Source organism: Stegostoma tigrinum, chromosome 21, assembly GCF_030684315.1.
Source record: "Stegostoma tigrinum isolate sSteTig4 chromosome 21, sSteTig4.hap1, whole genome shotgun sequence".
NCBI lineage: Eukaryota > Metazoa > Chordata > Chondrichthyes > Orectolobiformes > Stegostomatidae > Stegostoma > Stegostoma tigrinum.
The window spans coordinates 31984808-32008295 of NC_081374.1; the positions used below are offsets into that span (position 1 = coordinate 31984808).

At 40.8% G+C, this 23488-nt stretch overlaps 1 protein-coding gene across 4 annotated transcripts in view; it reads right to left on the minus strand.

Moving 5' to 3' along the window:
• Positions 1–23488, minus strand: part of LOC125462690 (ladinin-1-like) — a 148845-nt gene that overhangs the window by 14497 nt on the left and 110860 nt on the right. For all 4 annotated transcript variants that reach the window (XM_059653424.1, XM_059653423.1, XM_059653425.1 and 1 more), the window contains 5 exons: positions 22820–22945; positions 22387–22427; positions 22215–22278; positions 20714–20851; positions 5704–5772 (listed from right to left, as the gene is read on the minus strand). In XM_059653424.1, coding sequence (XP_059509407.1) covers positions 5704–5772; positions 20714–20851; positions 22215–22278; positions 22387–22427; positions 22820–22945 — 438 coding nt within the window. The remainder of the gene's footprint in view (positions 1–5703; positions 5773–20713; positions 20852–22214; positions 22279–22386; positions 22428–22819; positions 22946–23488) is intronic.

Below are 23488 nucleotides of genomic sequence, written 5' to 3' on the forward strand. Positions count from 1 at the left end.
AATGGGAACTGCAGATGCTGGAGATTCCAAGATAATAAAATGTGAGGCTGGATGAACACAGCAGGCCAAGCAGCATCTCAGGAGCACAAAAGCTGACGTTTCGGGCCTAGACCCTTCATCAGAGAGGGGGATGGGGGGAGGGAACTGGAATAAATAGGGAGAGAGGGGGAGGCGGACCGAAGATGGAGAGTAAAGAAGATAGGTGGAGAAGGTGTGGGTGGGGAGGTAGGGAGGGGATAGGTCAGTCCAGGGAAGACGGACAGGTCAAGGAGGTGGGATGAGGTTAGTAGGTAGCTGGGGGTGCGGCTTGGGGTGGGAGAAAGGGATGGGTGAGAGGAAGAACCGGTTAGGGAGGCAGAGACAGGTTGGACTGGTTTTGGGATGCAGTGGGTGGGGGGGAAGAGCTGGGCTGGTTGTGTGGTGCAGTGGGGGGAGGGGATGAACTGGGCTGGTTTAGGGATGCAGTGGGGGAAGGGGAGATTTTGAAACTGGTGAAGTCCACATCAAATCTCCCCTTCCCCCACTGCTGGTTTAGGGATGCAGTGGGGGAAGGGGAGATTTGATGTGGACTTCACCAGTTTCAAAATCTCCCCTTCCCCCACTGCATCCCTAAACCAGCCCAGTTCATCCCCTCCCCCCACTGCACCACACAACCAGCCCAGCTCTTCTCCCCCACCCACTGCATCCCAAAACCAGTCCAACCTGTCTCTGCCTCCCTAACCGGTTCTTCCTCTCACCCATCCCTTCCTCCCACCCCAAGCCGCACCCCCAGCTACCTACTAACCTCATCCCACCTCCTTGACCTGTCCGTCTTCCCTGGACTGACCTATCCCCTCCCTACCTCCCCACCCACACCTTCTCCACCTATCTTCTTTACTCTCCATCTTCGGTCCGCCTCCCCCTCTCTCCCTATTTATTCCAGTTCCCTCCCCCCATCCCCCTCTCTGATGAAGGGTCTAGGCCCGAAACGTCAGCTTTTGTGCTCCTGAGATGCTGCTTGGCCTGCTGTGTTCATCCAGCCTCACATTTTATTATCTTGGTATCATAAAAATGCAGAATCAATACAAAGAAACAAAATGTAGAAAGAGATTTTGTGGTATCTCACTTTTCTTTGACTGCTCTTGCAGGAGAAGTTAATGTTTGAACATTACAAATGACTGTTAACAGGTGGGCTCTTAGACTACAAATATAAGCATGTTCAACTTCTGGAATGATGCTTGCCGTTCTCTAAACCAGCAATGTCACCCCCACTACCACCAAGCTCCCACTGTGCTTCAATCAGCTGTTCATGTGGAAGCTCGAGTAAACAAAGCACACTTGCTGCACACATCTATGCACAGCTGATTGGTCGATATTCAAATACTGAGAGCTTGAAATGATCCTGCCGCATTGAGTGTGACTAACTTGTCCAAAAACTGGCAGCACTGTGGAATTTTAGCTCTAGGCTGGATGGCAGCATGTGGCATGTCTCTGAATGCTTTCCTGGTGAATTAAATCCACTGTGGGCAGTCTCGTCAGAGAAGTCTATGTGTGAGTGTCTCTAATTCAATCATGGCTGCACCAACAACTGGGTGCAGCTTGGTCAATCTTGCATTTTCTCTCCAGCTCCCCTCTTCAGCTAAGAAAGATGCTATGTGCAAACCTGCAACAGAAAATCCCCTATGCTAATATGGATCGGCTATGGATGACACTCAAAATATTACCACAAAGAATTTTTAAAGACTTTTTTAGGGAAGAAAAGTAAGCGAAATATTGGAGTGACGCCCTATTAGCATTGTGATTCACTATTGGTCTATCAAATGGAGCCATGTGAAACTGACTGCTAGGTCTAGATGGTTAGTTAACCTAAGCAATGCAAGTAATAGAAACAACATAACATCATTTGAATTACACATCTGCCATTCATTCATGTATCCACCCACCAACTATAAAAAACCCATCAATACCATAATATTTTATGAGGTAATATGCAAGCTTTTATGGTGACAATCAAGCAAATGTTGTTCAGTGTTTCAATGCAAGTGTATTACAAACTGTTAGATCTGGCCTTAGAGAGTGACCTCTAATCTGTCCTTACTTCTTTAGTAAAACACCAACTGTTCACAAGCCTCAGCATACCATGTGAATTTGTGTATTCACAAGAAGTTGAGCTCTCAGCTGCTCATGTTCTTTTGTGTGACAGTGTAAACAGAGGTAAAGAAACATAAGCACCTTGTAACTTGATGCTCTGTACTTTGCACAACGTACTAGTCAAGGAGATTTTTTTGCTGTGATGTAGCACACTGAAAAAGAGCATTTTGTAGTCCTCAACCATGTTACAAAACCTTGGTAAAGAGGAATTTAAGCTTCTACAAGACTTTATTCATTCTCTGGATGTTTCAAAGTGCTTAACAGCCAAAAAATTAGTTTTGAATTGAGGTCACTCCTTTACAATGGCCAAACTGAAATAAGATTTCATAAACAATAAATTGAGAATTTAATAATTTAATCTGGAAATACTCAGCAAGTCTGCCTGCTACTGGAGAAAAAGGAATAAATTTATGATGTTGAACGTTCCAAGGGTGTCAGGAACCCAAAGCAAGGTGATGAGAGATAATAGGAACCGCAGATGCTGGAGAATCGGAGATAACAAAGTCTAGAGCTGGATGAACACAGCAGGCCAAGCAGCATCTCAGCAGGGTGATGAGCAGTTCCTGAGCCTGCTGTTGTTGTCAAGGCGGCTACTCCAGCACTTTAAGGAAAGCAGGCAATTAATTGGCTGCCTCTTTACTGTCTGATCGAAGATGGCAAGTGATTCCTCTAGGTTGGAGGTCCACTAAGAGGACCACTGACTGGCTTGCAGTTTGAACAATGGATGGAAGGCACTGCTGAGACAGAAAGGTGACCTTGAGGATGCCTTAAAATGTAGCAACTCTCAGAAAAATTAAAAACTAAAAAAAAAAGGGCAATTAAAGAAAACACTCTACAGGAATGGTTTGGCTGTGGCTTTATAATAATTGACTCATTTATTGAGCTGGTGACAGTAGGCGCTGTTACCCTTCAGTTGGTTGTGGAAGGGCTGCCTCCTGGTTGCTGTCTGGCTCTGGAATCTGTACTTCTAAGTATTTTCCACGCACAGCTTAAATGATAACAGTACCTCTGTGATAATGGGAACTGCAGATGCTGGAGAATCCAAGACAACAAAATGTGAGGTTGTATGAACACAGCAGGCCCAGCAGCATCTCAGGAGCACAAAAACAGTACCTCTGTTCTGACTTGTGTTTTAGTCAGACCCAAAGCCAGGCAATTTTTTATGCTGATCAGTGGTGATCAGTGCCATCATACGCCAGCTGCATGTGTGCCGAACTCATTGTATGACCATCAATCAAATAGCAATATCTCAAAAACAGTGAAGTGAGGTACACACCCTTCAGTCAGAAGGTCCTGACACAGTAAATCAAGGTTAGCCTTCGATAACTGTCCAGGGGCTTAAGTATGGTCAGCTGGCTGCTTGGGGCTGTCATATTCAGAGGGCCGCTGCCACTACAGGCACGGGTCACAGTCAGCCCTGAGGGTCCAGTGCAACCAGTACAGGGATTCGTGGTAAGTCAGTCAGACAATTACACACAGGTCAGTCAGGGGTCCAGTTAGGCCATGGAATCAGGGAAGTCAGTACAGGCTGATCAAAGGTGTGGCCATGGTCAGGTCTGTGGGTCTGTCCACTGAACTCACTATTGCTGTGGGAGGGAATATGGGGAAGTCAACTGTGCTGGGAGGCACAGGAGATAATAATTATAAAAGGGGTACTCAACAAACAAAAGGAGCAGATGACAGAGATTGGAAGGAAAAGGAGTAATGCAAGACAGTGGGCTCATTTATATTCAACATCATTCCTGATTTAATGTGAGTGGGGCTGGGGCTTCTACATGGCTAACTGTGAAATGCTAATTCGAATACCTATGGATGAAGGAATGTATTGGAGAGAAAGCATTACCTGTTCACACCTGAAAACAACAGCAAGAACAATCGTGCTGAATGTACATTGCTCTTCAACCATTGAGACTTGGTCAGGGTGAGAAGACAGAGTGAGAGTGAGTGAAAGAAATGAGAGAGAGAGTGCGAGAGAGAGGAGAGAGAGATAGATAGATAGAGAGAGCGCGCGTGAGAGAGAGAGAGAGAGAGAGAGAGAGAGAGAGAGAGAGAGAGAGAGAGAGAGAGAGAGAGAGAGAGAGAGAGAGCGCGCGCGCGCGAGCGAGAGAGAGAGAGAGAGCGCGCGCGCGAGAGAAAGAGAGCGCGCGCGAGAGAGAAAGAGAAAGCGCGCGAGAGAGAAAGAGAGAGAGAGAGCGCGAGAGAGAGAGCGCGCGCGCGCGAGAGAAAGAGAGAGCGCGCGCGAGAGAAGAGAGCGCGCGCGAGAGAAAGAGAGAGCGCGCGCGAGAGAAAGAGAGAGCGCGCGCGAGAGAAAGAGAGAGCGCGCGCGAGAGAGAGAGCGCGCGCGAGAGAAAGAGAGAGCGCGCGCGAGAGAAAGAGAGAGCGCGCGCGAGAGAAAGAGAGAGCGCGCGCGAGAGAAAGAGAGAGCGCGCGCGAGAGAAAGAGAGAGCGCGCGCGAGAGAAAGAGAGAGCGCGCGCGAGAGAAAGAGAGAGCGCGCGCGAGAGAAAGAGAGAGCGCGCGCGAGAGAAAGAGAGAGCGCGCGCGCGAGAAAGAGAGAGCGCGCGCGAGAGAGAAAGAGAGAGCGCGCGCGAGAGAGAAAGAGAGAGCGCGCGCGAGAGAAAGAGAGAGCGCGCGCGAGAGAAAGAGAGAGCGCGCGCGAGAGAAAGAGAGAGCGCGCGCACGCGAGAGAGAGAGAGAGAGAGAGCTCCCATGCAGAGAGGTGGGTGTGCGGAAATACAGTAGGAAAGATGGTCTCTATTTAAAGAGATGGAGCGCATAGCAATTTAAGTCAACAGAAAATGGGATGCCGGTTGTGGGAGCAGGAGGGTGGGTGGGAAATCACCGCTGTGGGCCTTTCTGCTGGTTTGTAGTTTGGGATTTCTCTGGAAATTGGGAGAAGAACTGCCTTTTGTCAATTACTTGATACTATGACTTGGAAAAACAGGGAGAAGTGAAATTGATAAAAGCTTAAAGCAATGTTAAACTGATTCTTATTGAAATTAGAGTAGTGCAGAGACTAGAACATAAATGTATGACTAGCACAGATTTTTTAAACAAGCAACAAGTTAAAAAGGGATATCTTTTCTATTGTTTAGTGCAGTCTACTAAGTAATGTGAAGTTGATGTTGATTTTTGATTTGTTTGGTACAATGAAAGTCTTAAATCTTGAAACCTTGTTGAATAATTCCTTTAAATTGGTCATTGGAAATTCAAATCTCAAATGATTGCAGTTCGCTGATAAGGGATAACACTGGCATGGCTATTTTCCCAAATGTTCACTTATTATATATTTCATCAACATCTCTCCATTTAAATCGCCTGATATGGGCACTTCTAAGTATTTATGTTCACAGATACCTAGAATTATTTGACCTGGTATTTTCACACTTAAATTTATCACTGGAAATAATCTATTGCAATGTACGGTGGCCTGCATTTGCTATAGGCCAAACAGCACTGGCACTGATGTTTTATAAGGTAAGTGAAGAAAAGCACTATTAATTCAAAGCATAATGAGCATCCTTACTTACATATATTTAGTACTTGTTTAGAAATCTTAGTTTTGATTTTGTTACCTTTTCAAGAGAATCAGCTTTGTTCTCCCACAGATTGCGTTTATTGGCTACATCTCCTGGTCTGATATCCTGAAAACACAAATCAACATGGTTTATCTTTGTGCACTAATTCACAACATCATTCCAATTCTGAGAGTTTTTGTGGTTATAGCACAATATGTACAAACTGGAATTAATGAAGAAAGTAAACATCATCAACTACATTTGTTGTGCAGTGCTGTAACTGCTGTTTTCAGCAGTGTTCTTTCTGAAAGCTTTTAGAAAAATTTTACATTTTAATTAATTAGTTCTTTTAATGCAGTATGTCCACTAAAGTGATTTTTTTTTCTGTTTCTCTCCAGTGTTTTAACACACTTCTGTATGGTAAGCAAGCAAGCCAACTTTCCATGCAGTGACTGCATCGATACTTCCCGCTGCCTTGAGAAGGCAGCCAATATCATTAAAGACCCCTTCCACCTGATTATACTCTCTTCCAACCTCTTCTGTATGGCAGAAAATACAAAAGTTTAAACACATATACCAACAGATTCAAGAACAGCTTCCTCCCCTCTGTTTTCAGATTTCTGACTAGACCTCTCAAATTTTAAATTTAATGTTGATCTCCCTCTTGTGCACTTTCTCTGCAGCTATAACATTGTATTCTGTGCTCTGTTCTGTTATTCTAATGCACACGCTATGTTATGATCTAGTTGTACTGCACGTAAAAACAAAACCTTTCATTGTACCTAGGTACATGTGAGAATAATAAATTAAAATCAAATTATTTTTGATCTTAAAACATAGATCTGTACAGCACCGGAATAAGACTTTCGGCCCACCTGGTCTGTGATTAGTGTGTTTGCCATTCTAAACTACTCCCACCTGCCTGAATATGGTTCATATCCCTCTATTCCCATTCTGTCTGAATGCCTCTTAAACTTTACTACTGTAACTTTTCTCACCCCCCCAGCAGCACATTCCAGGGATCTAACGTCGTTTCCATAAAGGAACTTGCCTCCTACTTCTCTAAACTTTTCACCTCTTCCTTTAAATCAATGCCCCTTAGTTATCTTGGTTGAGTCTCTGCTGAACTTCTAGTAACCACCAATGACAATTTTTATTCATCTTGCTTCTTTAACCTGTAAAGCATTTACAAGGTACTTTTTGGTATCAAAACATAAGGAAGAGATTAAAACTAGGTTGAAAATATAGGGCTTTTTATTGCCTTTTTGAATCAGGAAGTCCTGAAAAGATCCGAGAGATTTTCAAACAACAGGTGACTAACAGCCCTGCTTTAAATAATGTGGTGAGTGGAAGAGGGTTGGAAGACTGTCAGAGTGGGAAGATCAATCAATGTAGAAAGCTGTATGTATTCAAGAGATTGAGTGTGCTGAGGAATGACAGGATTTGGGGTGAAAGCTAATGATTTTATCTCAGGAAAAGCTTGACTATCAAATCCTGAGTTTAACTCCTGAGTAACTATTCAAGTGACCACCCCCATGCTCCCTACTAACTGCACAGTGACACAACCATATCAGACCCTCTCCTCCACTACCTCATATCTCCCATGCTTCTGGATCTGATAACTCCACCTTGTCCTATGCTAAATACTTCATCACTTACATGGACTTCTTGTCACCTTGTGCCCTCACAATTAACCCACTCAGCACCCTAAAGTCACATTTAACTTATGTACTTATCCTTTCACAGGAGCTGTCAAAGTGGTTGTCTACGCTGCTTGACCTTTAAATCACAGAATATTGCAATTGATTCCTGTGAAAAACGGAGCATAGTTTCCCTCCCCTCAAGTGTTCTACACTGCGAAAGATCTGTCAGAATGGAAATACGGCTCCACATTTCTGAAGGAGCTCTGATTTCCTGTGCAGAGTTCTTTCGCTACATTAAAAAATGGAGCAGAGTAGAGTGCAGAGTGCAATCTGTGATTGTCACTCTCAGGTAAATCCAAACTGCCAAGCCCAAAATGAAAAAGAGGTGGTGCAGGAGGATATGATGCTAATATAGATGTTGTAGAAATATTGAAAAAAAATTTAAAGTCAGTGAGTATACAACATAGATTGAAATAATAAACTTGGTGTACTGTTTTACAGAGGATGGCCTGAATCACTTCCTGACTAATTTGAATATTTTTGAGACTCAATGGAAGAGCTTCATTCAGATTTCTTTTTCAGTGGGGAAAAGAAAAAGTTGATGGGAACTCAGGATGGCACAGTGGCACCATGCAATGATGCTCTATAAGTGAAATGAAGCTGACAGAAATTGCTGACAGCTCACAAGCAATGCCGTAACTTATAATCCTGATATGGTAGGCAGTCAGAAAAGAGCAGAGCAAGCATCACAGAAACAGCTTAGATGGTGGATGAGATGGGACAGCAGTACTTGAAGCCAAAGAACATTGCAAAGTCGAGAATGTTGGTAGTAAAAGCAAGTCTAAAAGGTAAAGCCACAAAAAATGCAAGAAGCGATACCTCTGAGGAAGACTTGAGAGGAATGTCAAAAAAAACATGTTTTTGAAGAACAGTGATTTTCCCTGTCATACTGAATTCAGCCACTGCAAATTTTATTAAAAACTTGCACTGATGTGATGCCTCTCAAATTCTTGAGACATCTAAACATGATTGCTTGTAAAATGTCGTCACTGTTGTGATTAACATTTTGAGGACAGCTGGCAGCTAGAGTGCCATGATTAGATAAGGACGGAGGGAATAGCAGAAGGTATTTTCAAATAGAAAATGGTCTACAGCAGTACAGCCAGATAGTTTTAGGAAGAACATTGGAATTCAAATTAAAAAGCACAGGTTTAACCCTGTTTGCGCATAACCTGCAGAAAGAATACTTGATTGTAACAGACTCTATACCTGGAAACTGACAGGAACAATGAAGAAGAAAAGTATCTGAATTAATCACACATATGCATTTCTCATTAATTATAATGTGGAGATGCCAATGTTACCTGGAATAATCTTGCCATTATCTCTTTGCCTGTATATTTGCCTGTGTGTTTCCCTCCACTTCACGTGATGACTCCTATAGCTTTTGATTTTAAATAAACCTGTTGGACTATAACTTGGTGCTGTGTGACTTCTGACTTCATCAATTATTCAGACAGCATCACTGAAAATATTCAAGTCAGAACTTAATGGTCTTTGTATCTTGTCCTTCTAATGGAAAGGGGAATGTCTGACGTATTTTAAATGTTATTGACACTAAAGTGAGCTATTAAACTATGGAACAATCACCGAAATATGCAAAATACAAATAGCAAAAATGAAACTCTACAGGAGTAAAAAAAGAACGTGTGATTATGAGATCTTTTCTGACAATTCTTAAATAACCATTTAGATAACCGGATTATCAATCTAATTATTAACAATCACAAATTGCTGGATTAGGAAGCTAATCACAGCTTGTTACCTGATCATGGAATGTGTACTGATCAACCATTGACTGCGTTTGATTGCACCATTCTTCTGGGTTCTCTCTTCGAAGCTCTGATTTTCTGTTTTCTTTAGAATCTTTGGTCTTTTCTTCTTCCTTCACATTCCCACAACTTTTCTTTCTTTTGTTGCTATTTTTTCCCCACTTATTTTGACTGACTTTTCTATCTCTTTCCACCCAATCTATCCCAGTCACTTTTGATCTGCTTTTCTTTGTCTTAACTTACTTTGGCTTGAAGCTCTGGTCGTGTAGCATTTGAATGCTGATAGCAATTTATTATAATGTTGAAGGAGCATGATAATGTAGCAAAATTAATGGACGTTAAGGCACCAACATTAGATCTGATGCTATCAAAGATAGTATCAAAGATAAAGACAAAGACATGCAGTGAAAATTGTGGTGCAATCTATCCTTCTAAATTTTGCAAAGATGTACTTTTAAGTCTTACCTTAATATAAAGGAAAAATGATGGAACTTTCATGGACCAACATCATTTGAAGCAATAATTATAAAATGGAGAAAATAATGAACAGCCCAAGATCGCTACCTTACATCCAAATGTTTTTCTGGATTCCTGAGGTTTACTGACCCATTGGTTGATGCGAACAGCAACCCTCACATAAAGGCCTACTGTTTCCTATCATTATAGATAATGATAGAATTAGATGCAATGGTACAGTTAATGCATCTTAGTAGAAGCTGCTTAGTGTGATCATTGGTATGTGGAACTGTGCGGTTGGTGCGATTCTTCGCAAAGTGACTTTTAACTAGTAAGATATGGTTAAGAATAGTATGTTATCACCTTTCCTTGTGAAGTTGACTGGTGTGATTAACCCATGATCACTTAGTTTTGCAATATGCATGCAGGTTTTAGTCAAGGGCTAGTAATAGAAATATTTTGTAGGTAAAAGAAACAGTAAGTGAAACAAATAAAGTACGTGCTGCTACAGTTTATTGCAGCTCAGTAGAAATCAATATACATTCAGAGCATTGTGTCTGTAATTTACCTCAAATAGCAATTCAGTTTAGTTTTATTACTTGGCATTTTAAATCAACTTAAAAGTTCCTGACAGTGATCACACTAAGTGGCTCCAAACATAATTCAACTTCTGAGACTGAGACTATCACTCAGCTACACCTCATGCACGTTACTGTACTTGACAAACAAAATTCTAGTGACGTAGATTAATATCAGACCTATATGGTGTAGCATGCGATGTGCTCTGACACTTCTCTTCATTTTAACAGCCAAATAGGCATGTGTTCTTGGCAAATATAGTTGTGAGAGTTAGAGTGCAAGGAATTAGTTATACCTTAAAGTTAGCATTGAAGCTGCTCCAGTAAACAGGTAAGCAGTTCAGATGTGTATTCACAAATACTATGCAAGAACTACAGTAATATATTAATAAAGTCACAGTATTTAATGCAAAATTGGTATTCTGTTTATTTTCCTCCCAACTATTGTTACCTCTTCAGTCAACCATAACATTGTCTAGTTTCCACTTTTATCAAAAACTCACTGAATCGAAAGGGACGTGAGTGTAACACCGACTTAGAGGATTAAGGCAGCTATATACACAATGTGAGTTCCACCACTGTCAATGTTCTGGTTCTGCAAGTCATTTTAATTGTCTCCAGGCATGGCTTAGAGGTTGTCTTTTTGCCTCTGAGCCTTAACATTAGGAATTTAAATCCCAACCGAAACCTCTATCCTGTAGCAAAGCAGCACTGCTGTTGAAGCCATCTTCTGAGTAAGTCATTGAACTGAAATTTAGATCATTTTCACAGATGAATCAAAGAATTCCCATTACACTAATTTGATGACGATCAGGTCAGTATTTATTTTTCAATTGACATCATAAATACAGGCCAATTTATCACCACACTGTGTAAATGAGACCTAGTTGTGCATAAATTGACATTCGCATTTTGTACACTGCAGAAATGACAGTAGTTCAAAAGTACTAAAATGACCATTAAGTGCTTTGGACCATCTGAGGCCATGAGCAGCACCTTGTAAATCTTTATTTATTCTTACAGAATGTGAGTATTGCTGAGAAAAGTCACATTTTGTCAAACTGCTTTTACCTTCTGTTCATCAGGACAATTTGCAAGAACACCATTTTGACAGGAAAGCCAACATTTTACCATATGAGAGGAGTCTGCTGACTGCGAGGCAGCGTCCAATTGACAAATAGAGCTTTTGTCATGGAGAATTGTCAATAAATGATAATTGGTAGTTAATTGCCAGGTTTTGTTTACATTTTAAATTAGGCAGGTTGTTGCTGATTGCTTTATTTCTCAGGGCAATGTCTTGACCAGTGAGTGACAGTCAACAATACTGCTGAGATGAAACAAGCACAATACATACCTAAGTATATGCATATATTTGATCTGTATTCACATATTCAACTACCAATACTCAAATACATCACACTAACAGCCCAACTGACAACACTAAACATTCAGGATCATCCAGAATATACTGTCTAAATGTAGCATCACATCTAATATTGGACACTTCTCTTTGCAAACATAAGGTATTTGTTTCAACTCAACAAAGTTTTGACAACTATTTGCTGTTCACTGTCAAGATGCTTGGTGTAAAATTTAAAGTCTGGCAGTTAACTGTCAATCATTGTCAACTGGTGCATTCTCCATGGCAATATTTCTGCCAATCAGAATTTTCTTATACTGTATAATGTTCTTTATCCCATTAAACACATTAAATTGGTAGACTTTCTTCTTGTGCTGATGAGTGCAAGATGAGAAGTCTTGACAAACATGAGTCTTTCAGCAAGAGTCTATAATCTATATTTTTATCTTCCCTGTCAGTTTCAAATCTAATTTAAGAGGAAATCAGTGCCCTTGTCTTCCACATTTTACATAAAGGTAAAAACTCCTCTTCGTTCATTCGTCAATGCTCTTGTAGGAGATTTGGATAACAAAATTATAAAATGGAATTTGCAATAGTATGTTGGATTGAAGTTTTAAGTTTATGCCTTAGCCATTAATCATCCCAGTTTGAATTTCTGTTGGTTGAGTAAGGCAATTAAATAGTTGAAAGAAGGCTAAGCATCACACTCACAGTAGATGTCTAGGTATTGGCTTGTCTGGTTCAAAACAAATAGCACATTTACTTTAATTACATTCAGTGTAATTTAAGGCCTTTGCCAGCTTTTAAGGAAACCACCAAGCATGTCAACCCAGCAACTGGAACTTAGTATGAATTTAAACTAAAAAAAATCTATCTTGGCTGCATCCAGGATCTACAGGATTACAGATGACAGTTTCCAGTTAATTCAATGTGCTCTAGTTCATATTGAGGAAAGACTGTAGGCATTGGGTCCTGCAAAGATTGGGCATTCTGACAACATTCCAACAGAGGCACTGAAGAGTTGTCTTTTATCATCTGGTTTGATGCCACAGAATGAGTCTAGGTTCATGACTGATAGGTCAAGGAGAAGGCAAACTTGAAAACAATTTTACAGCTTGTTTATTATACATTGATACTAAATAATACAACACACAATAAACATAGCTATACCAGTCTCTAACTTATAGTTATGTTAGATAAATCTAAACCATCTTCTTTGTGTGTTCACGTGTTGTGCTCTCAAGAATTATTCTCATTCTAATGTGGCAATCTGATGGTATACATCAGTGTTTTAATTCCAATCACTCTGTGCCATTTACACCCAGTGACATACAGCTACTTGACATCATCACAATGTTGCCCTTATAAATCAACATGGACTCCAGAACAGGTCATGCACCTGGCCAAGCTGTTTCAGTATAGCTACAACACTGACATTCGTCCTGTATGTTGGAAAATTGCTCAGTTGTGTCTTCCTCACAAAAAGCAGGAAAAGGTCCCTCTCCACGAGATTACTCTTCATCAAAGTACGAGAATGGGTCATAGCTATATTACAAAGCAGCAATGGCTCAGCAATAACCTGCTCCTCAAGAGGCAATCTGAGTTCTGCCAGGATGACTCAGTTCTTGAACTCATTACAGCCTATGTCCAAACACAGGCAAAGAGGACTGAACTTTAAAGAAATAAAAGTGATCACCCTTGTGAGCAAGGCAGCACTTGATTCAATGTGGCACCCTTGATCCCTAGGAAACTTGTGTCAATGAAAGTCAGTGGAGACAAAAAAAAAAACTTGGTTGGTTGGAGGTATAAAGAGCACAAAGCGAATAGTTATGGTTGTTGAAGGTCAATCATCTCAGTCCCCCGACAGCATTACAGGTCGCAAGCTGAGCCCATCTATCTTCAGCTGCTTCATCAATGATGTTCTCACACCATAACAACAACAGTGGGGATGTTTGCTGATGATTGCCCAACATTCAGCATGTTTGTAATTCCATAGACACTGAAGCAATCAGTATTCATATGGACCAAAACTTGGACGGCATCCTGTTGAATGATAACATTCATGCCAAACAAATAATAGGCAATAATAATTTTTAACAAGAATACAAACATCCATTGATATTTAATGATATTATCATCACTGAATCACCCATTATCAAAATCTGGGGGACTATCACCGACTAGAAACTGAACTAGACCACCACATAAATACTATAACAACAACAGTGGGCCATATGGTGGGAATTCCCAACAAGTAAAATAACCTTCTGACTCTGTAAAGCCTATACCTGCAAGATATAATCCTAAAGCTTGATGAAATACTCTTCAGTTATCTGGATAACTCCAGCTCCAACAGGACATGAGAAGCTTGTCGGCATCCAGGGCAAAGCAGTTTGCTTGAGTGATGCCCTATCCTCTCTTTTAAATATTCATTATCTACCAAAGCTAGCTTTAGACAGCACCTTCCAAAGCCACAATCATCATCACCCACAAGGACAAGAGTAGCCCATGCAGGGAAGCCCCACCACCCACAAGCTCCTTCCAGGCCAACTACCTCACTTGAAATTGCATTGCTGATTCTTCACTGAGGCTGGATAAAACAGCAATGTGAATGTACCTACACCACATGGACAACAGCAGCATGAGAAGGCTGCTCACAACCACTTTCTAGGGGTAATTACAAAGTGGTAATAAATGCATTCATGTCCAGAAATGCCCATATTCTATGTGGGATATTTGCTTTTCTTAAAAAAAGATGTTTTTTAATTAGACTTAGGTCTGCAAATGCAAGTAAACAATGTCATAAGGACTGGGCATCAATATTTCAAGAAGATATTTTACTAGAAATTCTCATCAATATTTGTTCTTCATTATCACAATATCCACAGGAATAGGTTAATTGTTAAGGGAGACAGACCTTTGGTTGCATATCTACCATGTATCACCAAGGAGGTGTCATTTGTTTGCGATGGAAATATGAGATGAACATTTACCTCAGCCTGTATGATTCAAGGGTGGGGTTGCACCTGATGACTGTTGCATCAAGCCAAAGAAAAGTGGTAATTTACCTAGTAAGGAATAAGACAGTCACAGTTAGGGCAATAAGAGCCCATGGTATTGGGAGTAGCATTTTAGCACGGATAGAGGGTTAGTTAACTAACAGAAGACTAAAGAGTTGGGATAAAGGAGGTGTTTTAAGGATGGAAGCTATCACAAATGGAGTGCACATGGATTAGTACTAAAGTGATAATCATGTACATTATTCACTAATGGACGACAGAACTATTGCCATGTTTGTGGACAACATAAAAGTAAGTGGGAAGGCGAGAGGTGAGGACGACATGAGGTGCCTACAGTGGTAATTAGACACATTAGGTGAGTGGGCAAAATCTTGGCAGATGGAATGCAATGTGGGAAAATATAAGATTATGCACTTTAGCAGGAAGAAAAGAAGAGTTGAATATTATATAAGTTTGGAAAGACAGCAGGAAAATGAAACACCAAGGGATTTGAGGATCCTTATTCACAAATTACAAAGAGCTAACACTGAAATTCAGTAGGTAATGGGTAAAGCAAATGGAATGTTGACCTTCATTTTGAAGGAAATGGAGTATAAAAAATAGGGAAATATTGCCAAAACTGTACATGACACTGGTAAGATCACAGCTGGAATATTCTAAACAGTTTTAAGCCAGTTGTTTGAAAAGAGATACTGGAATTGGAGGCCTTTCAGAGAAAGGTCACAAGGTTGATTCTGGGTATGGAGCAATTTTTTAATAAGGAGAGGTTGCATAAGTATGGATTGTACTCTTTGGAGTTTGGAAGAATGATGGGAGACCTTATTTAAGCATACAAGATATTAGGAGACTTGACAGAATCAATGTGGTTGCATTAATTAACTCCTCACGTCATTTAACTTTCCTTGAGCTTAAAATGTAAATGAATGATGAACAATACTGCCAAAAGGAAGAGCAGTTTACTCTTAAGTTCTGATTCTTCACCATCTAAATGACCTTCCACCCTGCCCAGTGTGTACTAGCAGCTGGTGTTACATGTCAACTGATCAGTCTTTACATCCATGCCACCAAATAGCTTGATATGAGATTGGTGCCCTAGCAAATGAAGAGTCATTTAATATCCTCAGTCCTAAAAATGTGTCCTGAAGTTTGTGGTACACCAAGCAGCCAATATAAACTTGGTGCAGCTGAGTGTTTGATCTATGGAACAATTGTAACCACGTAGACACTGACTCACAATAACTGAGTATGTCAATTCCTGTTTTGTTACGTGGCGCTGTAAAATGTCTGCCACTGCTTTGGTGAAAGAGGTTGTCACTCTCCAGTGTTTTATAATTACTGTGTCTGGTTTTTGTTAATGTGATACGCAGAGCTAGATAAGCATATGACAAAGAAATGAATGGAAGGTTATATTTACAAGGTTAAATGAAAATACGATGAGAGAATCTGCAGTGAAGCATAAAAAACATATAATGGAGGTAATTAGCTAGCCCCAGGAATTGGGCTGATATAGGGCCTTTATGGCCCCACATTCCCCACCTGACCAAGACCTCAAAGATTGCCAGAAACCCACTCACTAAGAAGGTCTCTTTGATCTAAAGTGAACCACAAAAAGAAAGGTAAAGAGATCAGATGTACTGCATCATTACTAATGTAATGAGCAATCAAACACTCTGCGTAGACTGGCTAGCCAAATGAGTAATACAATATGAGTAATGAGAATACATTTTCAAAATATTTTATTAGTTCTAGCTCCAGAAGATACTCATTTTATAAGCACATAGCTTGGAGGTGCCGTTGATAGTATCGAGGGCTATTGCAGGCTTCAACGAGACATTGACAGAATGCAGAGCTGGGCTGAGAAATGGCAGATGGAGATCAACCTGGATAAATGCAAAATGATGCATTTTGGAAGGTCAAATTCAAATGCTGAATATAGGATTAAAGGCAGGATTCTCAGCAGTGTGGAGGAACAGCAGGATCTTGGTGTTCAAGTGCATAGCTCCCTCAAAGATGCCACCCAGGTAGATAAAGTTGTTAAGAAAGCATATGGAGTTTTGGCTTTCATTAACAGGGGGATCGAGTTTAAGAGCCGCGAGGTTATGCTGCAGCTCTACAAAATCCTGGTGAGACTACACTTGGAATATTGTGTCCAGTTCTGGTCGCCCTATCATAGGAAAGATGTGGAGGCTTTGGAGAGGGTGCAAAGGAGGTTTACCAGGATGCTGCCTGGACTGGAGGGCTTGTCTTACGAGGAGAGGTTGACTGAGCTTGGATTTTTCTCTCTGGAGAGAAGGAGGAAGAGAGGTGACCTGATCGAGGTGTACAAGGTAATGAGAGGCATGGATAGAGTCGATAGCCAGAGGCTTTTCCCCAGGGCAGGATTGACTGCCACGAGGGGTCATGGTTTTAAAATGTTAGGAGGAAGGTATAGTGGAGACGTCAGAGGGAGGTTCTTCACCCAGAGAGTTGAGAGCGCATGGAATAGTTTATCAGTGGTAGTCGTGGAAGCGGAGTCATTAGTGACATTTAAGCAACAGCTGGACAACACATGGACAGCAGTGAATTGAGGGGAATGTAGGTTAGGTTATTTTATTTTTGGATTCGAATTAGGATTATTCCACAGCACAACATCGTGGGCCGAAGGGCCTGTACTGTGCTGTATTTTTCTATGTTCTATATTGGTGACATATTTTCACTGACCTAAACCCAGCTGTTGTGAAGCCCTCATTCATGCTTTTGCCACCCTACCTATACTCAAATATAAAAATGTTTTTCCAGACGTCTCCTATCCCCCAAAGTCTAAGCATATTTTTTCAAGCATCAGTCCCTTATTTGCTGATCTACACTGGCTCTCCAATCCAATAAAAGCTGATGATCAAATCCCTTCAGTTCTCACCTCTTCTGTGCTCTGTAAACTTTTGTAACTGTGGAACCCTGCAAAATTTTTGCATGACACTAATTTGGAATAGGCAGAACATCATTTAGATGGGATATGATAAAGAAATGTAGATTGCTTAAGTGAATGAGCAAAATGTTTGTAAATGGAGTTCAATGCAAGCAAGTATAAGATCAGTCAACTTGTACCCATGAAAAATAAATTGAAACTTTTTCTAAATGGTGAGAAACTTGAAACTTCAAAAAGATTTGACAGTCCAAATGTGCAAATGATTAAAACCAAGTTCATAAATACAGAAAACAAACAAAAAGATTAAAGAAACATTGGCATTTCTCTTAACGAAGCTGAAATACAAAAGGAGGAAACTATTTTTCCAGTTGGGTAGAGTCTTTTCTTGTTCTAATAAGATATAATACATTCAGCTTTATGGATTGCACTTGAATAAAATACGTTTGCCTTAGAGTGAGATTAAGCCATCCAGTCTTAGACCGTCCCACAAGAAGAAACAAACAATCTGCATCTACTCCGTCAAGCCTCCTAATATTTACGTAAGTTTCAATAAGGTTGCCCCTTATTCTTCTAAACTCCAATGAGCACAGACTCAACCTCTTCTCGTAAAATAGTGCCTCCATACCCAGGATCAAACTAGTGAACATTCTTTGGACTGGCCCCTATGCCAGAAGGTCTTCCTTGCCCATTGAAATAAAGGTCAACATTCCATTTGCATTCCCTATTACCCACTAGCTTTTTGTGATTTATGGATGAGAACTCCCAAATCCCTCTGTTTAAAGCTTTCTGCGTTCCTTCCCCATATTGATAAAATTCAGCTCCTCTATATTTCCTGCCAAAATATATTACGTTCCATCTGTCCAGTTTTTATCCACTTGCTTAAGTATCAATATCCCTCGGTCATCCTCGCTACTTGCCTTCCCATCTATTTCTTGCATTGCCCTTAAATTTGGCTATAGTTCATTCTATTTGCTGCTCCAAATCATTAATATATATTGTAAATAATTGCTGACACAGCACTGAGTCCTGTGGCGCTTCACATCCATCCTGAAAGTACTTCCCTTTACCCCAATTTTCTGCCTTCTATCAGTAAGCCAATCCACTAGCCATGCTCATATACTACACCCAACACTATCAACATCATCTTTGTTACCCCTAACAACTTGTCTAATTATTTGTCCAGTTATTCTCCTGTGCAGAATTTTGCAAATTGCATTTTTATTCATTCACAGGATGTGGGTGCAGGTCAGCATTTGCTGTCCATACACAGAGGATAGGTAAAAGTGAATCACATTGTTGTGGCTCAGGAAACACATATAGACCAGACCAGGTAAGGATGGCAAATTGGCTTTCCTCCAGGCCATTAGTGAACCAGATGTGCTTTGAAACAGCAATTAGTGTTGGTTACAAAGTCATCATTTTAATTCCAGTTTTTTTTTCTTTTATTGAATTTAAATTTCATGATCTACTATTGGTGGGATCTGAACCAATTAGTCCAAAACATTAAACTGGGGCTTTGGATTACTAGTCGAATGGTACGACCACTAGACTGCCACCCTGGGTTAAATATGCTACAGAAATTCACACAGTTCTTTTTGAAAGCCTCAGTTCATGTTTTAAAAAAACATGACAGAGCACATATGCCTCACTGTTTTCTTAAAGAAAACAATCACATATACAGAATCTCAAAAAGAAACAGAATCAAATGTTGCAAATTAATCAAAATTGCCTTCCAGTTAATAAATTGAGACAGACTGGCCAATAATTTTGGGAAAGTGGATGTAGACCTACTGAGTGAATAAAACTTAGACTCACAGTGTCATAGAGCTGTACAGCATGGAAACAGGCCCTTCAGTCCAACTTATCCATACCGGTCAGATACCCTAAATTAATCTAGTGGCATTTGCTAGCACTTAGCCCATATCCTTTAAACTCTTCCTCTCATATACCCATCCAAATGCCTTTTTAATGTTGTAATTGTACCAGCCACCACCACTTCCTCTGGCTCATTACATACGCACACCGCCCTCCGCATGAAAAAAATTACTGTTTAGGTCCCTTTTAAATCTTTCCCCTCTCACCTTAAACCTACGCCCTCTAGTTTTGGACTCACCTTCCTCAGGGAAAAGCCCTTGTCTATTCATCCTATCCATGCCCTTCATCATTTTATAAATCTCTAAGGTCACCCATCAGCCTCTGCTGCTCCAGGGAAATAGCCCCTGCCCATTCAGCCTCGCCCTATAGCTCAAACCCTCCAACCCTGGTAAAATCTCTTCTGAACCCTTTCAAGTTTTACAACACCCTTCCTATAGCAGGGAGACCAGAACTGAATGTAGTATTCCAAAAGTGGCATAACTAATGTCCTGTGCAGACACAACGTGACCTCTCAACTCCTATACTCAATGCACCGACCAATAAAGGCAATACCACCAAATGCCTTCTTCACTCTCATATCTACCTGCGAATCTACTATCAAGGAACAATTATCCTCTACTTTAACATCTCTTTGTTCAGCAACACTCCCCAAGACCTTACCATTATTGTATAAGAGCCGCCCTGACTTGACTTTCCAAAATGCAGCAGCTCATATTTATGTAGATTAAGTTCCTCCTGTCATTCCTTGGCCCATTGCCCCCCCCTAACCAAGATCCGACTGTAATCCGAGGAACCTTCTTTCCTGTCCACCACACCTCCAACTTTGGTGTCATCTGCAACCTTGGTGACCGATGTTCACATGCAAATCATTTATGTAAATGACAAAAAGCGGTGGACCCAGCACCAATCTTTGTGGCACACGCTGGTCACAAGCATCCAGTCTGAGAAGCAACATTCCAGCATTACCCTCTGCCTTCTACCTTCAAGCCAGTTCTGTATCCAAATAGCTAGTTCTCCCTGTATTCCATGTGATCTAACCTTGCTAACCAGCCTACCATGAAGAACATTATTAAAAACCTAACTGAAGTCCATCCATAAAACCTTGCGAGGAAATCCTGAGGAGGTGTTTGGAAGGACATAATGTAGCCCATCAACCCATTTTAGAGATATGAAAGTTTGGTCTGTTTACAAAATAGGAGGCTCAAATTTAACTATATTCAGTATGAAGTCAAATCTAAGTCTAAATAGATATATTGGAATCAAAATCTTCATGTTAGTGTCAAGTGACAAAGCATTACTTTTTTTGTGTTGCAATAGCCATTCCTGTTATATGCAAGTGTGTGAATGCATTAATAAGCTCAATTGTGCAAACCAAACCAAAATAAAATTCCACTTTACCTTTCTACCTGGGTAATGTCGAACACCGGAATCTTGAGCATCTTCCTTCTCAAACACACATCGTTTGCTTGCAACGCCCTCTAATGGTCGGGTCCGGTAGTTAGAAGCGGATTGTTTTGATTTCCAGCTATCACTTCTCTGCAAACAAAAATATGAACTGAAATTCAATAATGTGCTTAAACCCTCTAAATGCAGTATGAAACCAGTTTGGGATCCACCAGAGACACTCAGCTCCTGACATCATTGCCACTTTGGTTTAAACATGGACATCAGAGCTGAATTCCAGAGTTGAGGTGAGAGTGATAGCTCTTGACATCAAGGTGCCCTAGCAAAACTGGAATCAATGGGTATCGGGGACAAACTCTCCAGTGGTTGGAGTCATACCTGACACATAGGAATATGGTCGTGGTTACTGGAGGTCAGCCATTTCAGCTCCAGGACATCTCTGCAAGAGTTCCTCAGCATAGTGTCCTAGGCCCAACCATCTTCAGCTGCTTCATCGATGACCTTCCCTCTATCATAAGGTCCGAAGTAAGGACGTTCACTGATGATTGCACAATGCTCAGCACCAATCACGACTCCTGAAATGCTGAAGAAGTCTGTGTCGAAATACAGCAAGATCTGGACAATATCCAGACTTGGGTTGACAAGAGGTAAGTACCATTCGTACCACATGAATGCCAGGCTATGACGATCAATATAACCACTGTCCTTTGGCATTCAGTGGTGTTACTATCACTGAATTCCCCAGTGTCGACATCCTGGGAGTTGTCATTGATGAGAAACTTAACTGGGCTCACCAGATAAATGCAGTGGCAAAACAGCATGTCAGAGGCTAGCAATACTGCGACGAGTAACTCACCTCCTGACTCCCCACTGCCTGTCCATCATCGACAAGGCACAAGTCAGGAGTGTGATGGAATACTCCCTACTCGCCTGGATGAGAACAGCCCCAAAAACACTCAAGAAGTTTGATTCCATCCAGGACAAAGCAGCTCACTTGATTGGTACATATCCACAAGTATCCACTCCCTCCATTACCGAAGTTCAGTAGCAGCAGGATGCGCTATCCACATGATCCACATCATAAATTCACCAAAGATCCTCAGATGGCACCTTCCAAACCCACAGCCACTTCCATCTAGAAGGATAAGGGCAGCAGATATATGGGAACACCACCATCTTCATACTTCCCTCCAAGCCACTCACTATCCTGACTTGGAAACATATTGCTGCTCCTTCACTGTCGCTAGGATAAAACCCTGGAATTTCCTCCCTAATGGCATTGTGGGTCATAGGTGGATTGCAGCAGTTCAAGAAGGCAGCTCATCACTACCTTCCCAAGGGCAACTAGGGACAGGCAATCAATGCTTGACTCAGCCAACGATGCCCACATCCCACAAAATGAATAACTAAAAAAAAAACTTTTATTCCCAATTGCATGTTTCAATCTTTTTATTTGATTACAAATATCTTACTCACAAGGGATGGTGTCACTCACCTGGATTGCCTTTGCATATTGTTCAAGTCTGTCATCAATCTTTTTTGGAATCCTTAGACTAGCACTGTCAGCAAAAAAAAAAATACAGTTATTGAGACTCCATGACCTTCATAACTAATCCTTAATTCATTGCATTTTTAATGACCAATTAATGACATTTCAGTCCACTCACCTTCTTTGGAATGGTTGGCTTTTCACCTCTGGACTTGAAACCTGAAAAACAAAATCTGTGTGTCAATAATGCACATATTTTAGTTTCTGCTGCTCCTTCTTCCAAAGTCTTCTCTATCATCTCATGGCAACAACGAGAAGGATTGCAATGGAAAGGGAGCAAAGAAAATGTCCATTCAGGTTCAATAAACATGCTGCCTGCAACAGAAGAAGTGAACAACATACACTTGTTAAGTGCTCACTCCAATACACAGATCTCGAAAATCAAAGAAAAACTGTCAGCAACATTTTCAGGAAAATTGCTTTGTTCGCACAGCAAAATTTACACTTTTGTTCATAGTATCAGGGAAATAGGCCAGTGCCATTGCTGATATTGGAATATACCCACACCTATTTGACTATATCACTGAAAAATTACAGTAACACAGACTTACCCTGAATGATGTAGCTCTTGAAGTGAAACGACGAAAGGGTACAGCATTAGAATTGGAATCAAGATCATTGTTTTCACTTTTCTGGTGCTGTATCTGTGTGATGACAGCAGATGTTCTTTTTACATCCTGAAATGATATTTAAAGAACTATTCCAATTATACTGTCATTTGTTTTTACCCACTTCATTGCTTACACATTTCACTTGGATAAAATCCCAAAGCAGAATAATGCCATCCAGCTGAGGCAGAATTGTAGTGTGCTAATACTGGCACAATTCCCTCGATTAACATAATTATAATAGGCTGGCCTGGTCTTGTTTGCGTTCAGTTGCTTGCTATAGGAATTGAAGAAACAAGGAGCTTATGTATTTTTATGGAAGTTAACACCCTGTGGTAGCTGAAAGAGACCAGCAGAATGGTATCAATCTATTAGTGAAACCCTATGGTCAGCAAACCTTCTCCTCATACAAGTAAATGTTTTGGACTAATACAGTGGGGTCCCTTCTGTTTCAGTTACAAGACAGAGATTTAATGGCCAATAGTTGAGCAAACTGTGACCTCTGGAATACGGAAAGCCAACAGACCTGCTGGAAATTTCCACCTATGTGGTTTTTTTCTGTCCATTCATGGGTCATTGATAGTTGGTCATTCAACGACAGTAATGTTATTG